The sequence below is a fragment of the Paramormyrops kingsleyae genome, chromosome 1 (assembly GCF_048594095.1).
Source record: "Paramormyrops kingsleyae isolate MSU_618 chromosome 1, PKINGS_0.4, whole genome shotgun sequence".
NCBI classification, from domain to species: Eukaryota; Metazoa; Chordata; class Actinopteri; order Osteoglossiformes; family Mormyridae; genus Paramormyrops; species Paramormyrops kingsleyae.
Window position 1 is genome coordinate 70,220,655 of NC_132797.1, and position 9,317 is coordinate 70,229,971.

The 9,317-nt window shown below is 40.7% G+C and overlaps 1 protein-coding gene across 1 annotated transcript; it reads left to right on the forward strand.

Annotated features, from left to right (window-relative positions):
* Window positions 1-272: 272 nt before the first annotated feature.
* On the forward strand, window positions 273-9,037 carry klf5a (Kruppel like factor 5a). Its single transcript, XM_023801346.2, has 4 exons — window positions 273-794; window positions 2,419-3,250; window positions 3,674-3,733; window positions 6,791-9,037. The coding sequence occupies exons 1-4, from the start codon at window positions 618-620 to the stop codon at window positions 6,967-6,969; spliced, it is 1,248 nt and encodes a 415-aa protein (XP_023657114.1). The 5' UTR covers window positions 273-617; the 3' UTR covers window positions 6,970-9,037.
* Window positions 9,038-9,317: the final 280 nt, after the last annotated feature.

Sequence of the window (9,317 nt, forward strand, 5' to 3'; positions counted from 1 at the left end):
GTGAGACGTTTTACGTTGGAATACATTTCAACGAGGATTTATTTGCCCCGATTTCTTGTTTGTTCCACTAATTTCTTCACAATGCGCAAAGCAAAGAAGCATCGCAGGAGTAATTGTCAATATTTGGGGACATACGCATGAAAACCATATTCAACATCCGGGCGTGTTCTGAAATTACTAGTAAATCGCCGTTTAATTTCTAATGGTCGAGTTCGCGTGACAAACAGTGATGCGGCCCGGAAAACTTGTTTTTCGTGTCCGCTCGTTCTGAGGCTCGCGGGTCACGGCAGCGCGCGATCGTGACGCCTCGAAAAACATTGTTTTGAAGTCAGTGGGGAATGCGCGCGGTTCAAAGGCTCGCGGTGAAAGGCGTATCGCTACAATTGAAAGAATGCGCGGCCCCGCCCCTTCTGGAAGCATAGAAAACTAACTGATACGTAATTTGACAAGTAAAGCTCCGCGTTGGTCAAGGGAAAGCGTACGGTCTCTCATTAACTGTCTGCAAGCTGTTTGAATATTTGCTCCTCTGTAGACACGGCGTATTTCGAAACACGTTTCTGAAATTTAAGTCTTTTATGTTAGGGGCAATTCTTATATAAGCCCGTTTATTTTTTTGTATGGCCACTTCTGTTCTACCGATGACTGCTGCCTTGTCTCCGGGGCAAGAAGAGGCGTTTTACACACAAGTGAAACCTGCGCCGTCTGACGGTTTCCAGGGGGAAGACTCGACGTTGTTTGCTGTGGATACAAATAGCCGAATGAGCGGGATTGCTTTATCTAACGACTACGTGCAGGTAAACTGTATTCTGATATTTACAAAAAAAAGGTGGGGGGACGGGAAACGTACGGGAGAAATGCAAGTTTTAAAAATAGAAATGTGAAGCACAATTGTCTGGGTAAGCATCTGCGCCTCATTCGGAGGTGTGATTCATGAGTATAGTGTATTTACAGAAATGAAATACGTGCGAGTCCACGCAGCGTGGGTTGTGCTCGTCTTCATGTTTTGGTTAGAGAAATCCTCAATAATGACACGCTTAAGCCTACGGTTAGCCCTCGGAGTATTGCTGGGGATAGGCGGCTCGCTGAAATTCCCCGCCTGCCAGGCACTGACTGCCCGCTGGTCACTTGACTGCCATTCCGTCAACAACCGACTCCGCTGGCCCGCACATTAGGACCCGCAGGCTGAGGTGAAACCTCCCAGCAGCGCCGACCTTAATCAGAAAACTTGTGAAAGAGATACGTGTCCAACGAACAGCTGGAAGATCTAAATTCAGAATGGATTTCCATAGCTCGCAGAGATAACTTCCAATAGCGCAGTTGCTTCGGTAGAAATGTTTTATGTTTTTTTTCTTTTCTGTTTCGTTTTATGTCCCGCACGTTGTTCAGTTTCCTCGTTAAACGTCTGATCGCGGCTGGCCTTAATCATATTTTTAATATCTCTGTGTGCTACAGTTGCGTGTGTACATGAGCGTGGAGGGGAGTGACATTATTAATAAACCTTTGAAATAAATGCTTCTGTATATATGTTTCATTGGTCACAAGAATCTGATGTCAGATTTGCTATGTAGAGCGCTGTTTTTTTTTGCAACAGACGGGGGAATGTAACGCCAATTGAAGAGTACTTCATAAATGTTTTACGGATGACTAGTAACGTATCAGGGCGTCTTCCACCTACATGCGTTTCTGCAGGATGATATGTCTGTTTGGAGATCAGCATGTCAAGTCTAGTGTTACACTCGCATAGTTTGTCAAGCTGCCCGCATTTATTTCGCGGCAAATGACATTTATCCGCAATAGAAAAATCGTCTAAATTACAATTAACTGCTAGTTGATCTTTCTGCTTTTATCTCCCCCCCACCTTGGCGGTGAAATACGCCCGTGCTTGTTTAGAAGTGCGCGGTGTGCCGTTCGTGTTATCGCTGCTTACTGAGAAGTGGCTAGGAAAAACAGAAGTGTGAGTGATGGATAGTTTGCAGAGCAATTTTTAGACCGACTTTATGAATAGGAGTCATAACAAATGAGTAGGCCTGTGTGTTGTTACAGTTAAACTCCCCTGGGTAATAACAGGCTTTGTAAATATTGCAGTACGCCAGTGTGTTGTTTTTACATATTTTTAATGATGCAATATTCATTAGTCCTGATGCGATTATCACTAACGTTTTAAGACGCCACATTTTACGTTTAATACGAAATGGCTTACATCAGCTCATGCAGGAATCTTTCTGTGTTTTATTAGAGATGCAATTTTTAAAACATCTCATCCTGCAAACAATGATTATATGCATTTTTTTGGTTTGTTTGCTTAAATATTTCTTTTGTAGTATTACCCTTTATGAAAATCACAGCATTGCATAATTCCACGTAAAACACTATATATCTAATACCTGGTTTTATATTATGATTCTGTTTTCTTTTCAGGCAAATCTGGAGATGGACAGATATCTGGCAGCTCAATCCCATGTTATGCCAGAAGACAAGAAGTTGCTCAGAGAAAGTACGTCAATGATGGACCAATTCTTCACTGAAGAGTCAGGCTCCCCCTACAGCATCAACATGAACGTTTTCCTCCCTGACATCACTTACCTGCGGACTGGTTTATGCAGGCCCCTGCGGACCACCGTGAAGGCCGAGCCCATGCCATCCTTCATGCGGCCCAGTTGCTCCCACGGCAACGCCACATCCGCACTTCCCGAGTTCACCAGTATCTTCAGTCCGCCCCCCGCGGGGGACTTCGATAGCGTCTTCGTCAAGCAGGAGATGCCGTCTCTTGACATCAACCAAGATGGCCCCTTGTTCCAGCTCCTGAATTCTGAGATGGACGTCCCTGTTCCTGGGAGCCACGCGTGTCCGGACATTCACCGCAGCAATCCCATGGACTCTCCCGTTTCCACCATGAGCGACCTGCACTTGCCTGGTGAGCAGAGCACCATGAAACGCTTCTGCGGCGTCCGTGGCGGCACCTTCCCGCTGCCTGCTCCGTTCGTCCAGCAACAGCAGCACCAGAAACCTGCCTACTTTCCACCCTCTCCTCCCAACTCTGAGCCTGGCAGCCCAGACAGGCAAAAAGAGCTCATGCAGAATCTCTCACCACCCCCCTCATACGCTGCCAGCATTGCCTCCAAACTGGTGGTCAACACTCCGGGCGTTTCACCATCCCTGTCCGCACCCCCACCATCCCTGCCCGGCAAGTACAATCGTCGGACGAACCCAGACCTGGAGAAAAGGAGGATACACCACTGTGACTTTCCAGGTAAAGAACAGATGCATTTCATTTCATTTTCTTTTCTACTTCTGCGCTGCTTGTGGTCACAAAAGTATTTTCATCAGTTTGTACTGTGAAGGAAATGCTGTTAACCCATCTGCCAAGACAACCTGATGCTGAATTATTAATATGTAGCTAAGGCTTTTTACCAACCAAAAAAATGACAGGAAATGGCCTTCAAACAGCTACTGAATCCCACTGCATCATTATGATCAGACAGAACACTTATTTTAAATATCTGTCTATAAACAAGGCACTGCAGTGATGCATTTTATACATAAAAGTGCAATAATGGCATGTAGCGTGATGTAATTTATTAACATGAAATTGCTTTGGTCTCTTATTTGTGACTGTGATTTACATTGCTTTAACGAAAGAGGAATAATGGCATTTTACTGTCTTTTACACCAGGATGCAAGAAGGTTTACACCAAGTCCTCTCATCTGAAAGCCCATTTAAGGACTCACACAGGTAAGGTTCTTTTCTCCCTTCCGTAATTTAATTACACACACCAGACACTTGTGATTTATGTTCATCTGTGTCTCGATTCTAGGCAGAAGTTGACTTTTGGCATCGGCACACTACTTAAACCTTAATATAGTTAATCAATATAAGAGTGCTAATAAATTGCGTATTAGTGATACTGCCCCCTTCTGAAGCCATTAATCAAATTTATTTCCTCTTTCTATAGTTCATTCTTAGAGATTTTTATTCTTTTTAACTCAAATATATCTTTTGCTTGCTTTACACACTATAAAAAAACATTTTTTTCCCCCCACAATGGTTTGCCTTTTCATAAAAAAACAAATTCTTTAATGCATGATGCTATTACAATTTATAATAAGCTGTGTATTTCCCAGTTATTGCTCTCCTAGCACTTAACATTGTCAATTTAGCAAATGGAATTGCCCCGTGTTTTATCTGAAGGGAAGAGTGGTTAGTTTAGGGTAATCTGCTTCACCTCAGAGCGCTGAAGGCATTATTGTTGTTGGGATTAGAATTGGGCGTGATACTTGATATGCAGACTTTGAGTTTGCGTGCACATTGCAGTGGTGTAATTGCAAATACGCACAAAGGAAGCCGAAGCACACGGCTTAATGGGTGACATTTTGATCCTCAGATGAGATCTTTGTCAGTTCCCGGGGTATGAGGTTTTATAACCCAGTATTCAGTTTCTTTCAATAAGAAATCATTTTTGCCGAATGCAAGCAACCAGCATAGTGTAACTCATACCTATACAATACCTGCAAGTCTTGTTGTTTTTCAAAACAAAAAAACCCATGAAGAGTTGTTTAAGCATGAAGGACAGGAATCCGCAAATATTTTCAAAATATTCTAAATTTGGGCACATCTCAAGTTTAAATAAGCACCTTCTTTGAAAGTTTTAGCATTAACCTTGTAGCTTATTGTATAGTTAGTTTTAATAGTTTTTAAAATTATATATATGTGTGTGCGTGCATGCGTGTGTGTGTATGTATGTATGGAATCTGAAATATGTTTATATAAAAACCTAAATTTTTCATTCTGTATTTTATATGGTTAGTGATTTTCTAAAAGGAATTATGCAGCTGCTTGAAATACCAGTGGCGTGCATGTAAAGGGTAGCATTTATTTATTGAGTCATCTAAGGATTAGGTGTATTGTTAGCCATTAATTATAACTTTTAAAATGGCAATGGGGATTGTTAGTGACATAGTCCTTATAAATTCCATTGATATTAGCAAGTAGAAAGTTACTGTGGGATGTGCCATAGAGAAGTTTAGAAATGTTACACGCTGTTTTAAAATAGATAAAAACTCCTGCTACATTAAACAAACCATGAGAATGTAGTCAAGACGTATGGCAGCTGAGAGACTTTCTTGAGTTCTTCATCCCCACAGTTTCTCCCCAAGCAGCATGCTGGGAGATTCTGTAGCTGCTCTATCAACAGTCATTATCTGAAATATTTTGAGAGGTGGCTTATGCCAATTTGAAAAGGTCTTCACAATGGCTTGATAATCACCTCTGATAAAGAGAGCTGTGTCTGTCTTCTGCAGTGGAAAGTGCTTCAGGCAGTTTGTCTTCCATTTATAGTCCAAACAAGTTAATGCATGTCGCCTTTAATAGTCTCTATTTAGAATACCTGTATTTCTGTCCTTCTGATGTCAAACAATTAGTTTGTCATTACCTAACTGAATTTACTTTGCGGAAGCTAAGTATCTGCATCATATTGACACCTTTCGTTGTACTGCATAAGGTTGAAAGACCTTTTGAAAGATGCACTAGGATAACGTTGCTCAGTATTATTAACTTAAAAATAAAAGCCCCATTCAAGAACAGCAGTGGTTTCGTGTCAACTAGCAGTCGCATGATTTAAATTGGCCGTGTGAGCTGTTTTCGTCAAGCCTCTTCGTCATGTCCTTTAGCGACGCTTCGAAGCGATTTATACCCTTGGCAAATTTGCTTTAATATTTTCTGGTAGTTACAGTATGTTGCGTATTTCCAGTTTGACAATCAGTTCTGTTTGGTTTGGATTCTATTTTAAGATGGGATTACTCTTGACCTGACTCAGTGGAAGGAAAACAGCAGCAGGTTTTGTGTGGTTGTGACTTATGTCGGCACGCTTCCATAAAAGCATTCATAGTTTTGTCTCTTCATGTTCAACAGGCTTTAAGGTGTTTTGGTTTTGCCTTGGGAAAGCCAAATACTGTTTGGTTCCACCAGAGCACTCCCTGCGTACCTTCTCATTAAACTCCATTATGACTCGCGAAAGCATGTGCTATGTTGCTGGAATATTGGCACGAGTAGAGTAAATATTATTGAAAATGTGAAAGCAGCGTTAAATTACAGTATTTAATCTCCAGTTTCAAATGTTTATTGTGAAACCATAGATACGTTATTTATTATTAGTATTATTATTTTGAAAATGACTAGGTCAGTGGAGGAAAAGGGGTCACCTGCGCACGGTTCATATTTAAAATAAATAACTTAGGTAAAATAATTTTTGTGTGTGCGCTTTAGCATTAAGCAACTATTATCAAGCAAAGGCATTTTTCTGAAAAGTAAAAAGACAAAAACCGTGAACGTATGTTAACATTCGTTATGGGAAAAATGGGGACTTTTTAAAATCTCACTTTCCTTGAGGCCTTTGAGCCAACATCGATGTGACGTCGGTATCTAAGATGGGAAAACCTGAAGTACCATTGCCCTTACGTTATATTTTTGCTTTGCTCTTTGGTCCAAAGAACCTCGCGTCTGTCTATTTTATTTATCTGTTTATTATATTATTTCAGTTTTAGCACTTTAATACAGTGACTCAGTGGTTTAGAATTAATTCTGTCCTAATTTGGACTTGCAACATAGTGGTAAGAATTCCCTGTCCATAAACACTCCATTAAACACTGCCTGCCGGCTTTTCATTTATTTTATTTGTTTAGTTTGACCCCGCAACCCTGGCCAGGATATGCGGTCGGAAGATAGATAGATGGATGGGTTCGCTTCGATGGATTGTGGTGATGATCTCACGTTTTGGATCCGTTGCCGTTTCAGGAGAAAAGCCCTACAAGTGCACGTGGGCAGGTTGCGACTGGCGCTTCGCCCGCTCCGACGAGCTAACTCGCCACTTCCGGAAACACACTGGAGCCAAGCCCTTCCAGTGCGCCGTATGCAGCCGCAGCTTCTCACGTTCCGACCACCTGGCCCTCCACATGAAGAGGCACCAGAACTAGGACGCCACCACCCAGCCGCCTTCCCTCAAGCCTTGCCTGTTGTTATCACTGTTTTGGGGGGAGGCTCGACTTTGTTGATGTTGGTCTCTTATAACGTGCTTTTGTTTCTGTTTTGGAAATGGGAAATTGATCTCTTTCGGAGTTGCAGATGAGTAGCCTTCAAGCAGCTGTGTCAACCGACTTTCACCACATCTCGTTCTGCGATATGGGCGGTAACGGTGGCTCAGTGGGTCGCGCTGTTGCTTCGCACCTCCAGGGTTGAGGGTTCAAATCCTGCCTCTGCTCTGTTCTGTGGAGTTTGCATGTTCTCTACATGTTCTGCAGCGTTCCCCTGCCCTCTTTGTTTCCCATCTGCAATCCAAAGACATAGGTTTAGGGGAACTAGCGTTTCTGTACTGCACTTATTATGTGATTGTGAGTTTCTGTCCTGCCATGGACTGGTCTGTCTGGTCCGGCCTGTCCAAGGTACCTTGTGCTTCCTGGAATAGGCCCAGGCACAACCAGCCTTTGTGCTTTCCTGGGTACGTGGTTAGCAGACGTTTTTATGGATATTTCACAAAACTGTTAAACCTATTACTGTTTTCAGTGAGAGAATTCAATGGCAGACCCTGTCCTGTATAATTGTATACTGTACTTGTGTTTCTTTTTAGTTACATACCTCACGGCCTCGCTACTCCCTTTCTCAAATTAAAATGAATTTCACGTGAAAAATAAGTTCATATAAGAATAAACGATGCACCACTTTTTTTGTCATGCTAATTATGTTGCCCTGTTTTTTCTCTACTTACTTTTAGGATAGAGAACTCTTAAATATTTGTGAGAAAGTGGTAGATTGAGCTTTTATGTGTAAAGACAACAAACAATCAAGGGAGTTAACTATTTATTTCACATGGACACCTGCAATTAGACCTTGACCTGATTATAGAAATAGTAGTGAAATGTTTGACCAGTGCTACTTCAGATCAAGGTTAGAAGTTTTGACTGAAATGGCATTTTGTGAGTTATGCTATTCTTTTTTTTTTTATTTTAAATAAGAGTTTAGAGATTCTTGCAGTATACCGACATCGTGAAGCCCACAAACTGTACCCCACTGAAAACCAAAGAGCATTGCTGGCCTTGTAACACTAAATTTGCTTTTAAAATGTAGCGAAGTGTAAGACTGCGGATTTGATCTGATATTTAAATTTTAGAAGTGGCAAACATGAGCAGTGTTCTTAGGTCATTACGCTTTAAACAACCTAACTAGTCTTCTGTAAATACTGTATGCTTGACTGCCTCTTCTTCACTCTAGTAAACTGGAAAACAATCTTTTATCACACTGGAGAAATGTTTTTCTTACGGCACGTGAAATGTTGTCTTTTCTGGTTTTCAGCAGCATAGTACAGCAGTGTATTTGAAAGTCATATTCAGAAGGGATTGTGACAAACTGATAACCAGTGTGTAATTTGTACAGATCTCTGTAAATGCATGCTATTTAAGCATTACTTTAGACGTTATGAAGCCAAATGATTGTAGAATGCCACATTAACAGTTAATTGTGATATGCATTCTGAAAATACATTTCTTCCTAAGTGCCTTCTTGCATAACAAGAGTTTCATACAGGCTACTTTGGAAATTTGCTTTAAAATGCTTTCTGTTGGGGTGGTCATAATAAGCTGTCATTGGTTCGGGATTTCATCTGTTTTTAGCTTTGACATATGAAACAATGTATCCTTCACTGTAAAGCTGCCATTGTCCTTATTTATTACATAGCTTAGGTAATTGGACAAGTAAGAATAAATCATGTTATTTGAATACAATGCCTTAATGTAAATACTTGATATGCAGTGTAAATACTGTTTTTCAGAAGTGTTGGTTGCTCTCCATTAACTGAAACAAATGGGCAAATATTTCCACTGCCCTGCTCCCATTTTGTTTTTTAATTGATTTCTTTTATTTTTTTTTTCCATTTTATTCTTTTAGAAATATTGGTGTAAACGTGCGAGGAAATGGCTGTCTCGTGCATCCATTACTGTTTGAAACTGAACAAAAAAAAAAAGCCCAATAAAATCAATTTTTTAGTTTTCAGTCGTGTTCAGTTATTGTTTCCTTTTCATTATGAATATTGAGCCATGGTATTGACTTCTTTTAATTTTTAGTTATAGTATTAATAAACTTTAATATGATTCAGGAGCCAAATTAACTGAGAGCTTGTACACTTAACGATTAAAGTATGACGTGCTGTAAATGCAGAAAAGGGGGCATTTTTATTTAAAATGAAGTTACTATCTTGTGAAGTCTTGTGTAGGTTCCATACATTCTTAAAGCATACATTTCAAAGTAAATAAGTATTGCACTACTATTCTGG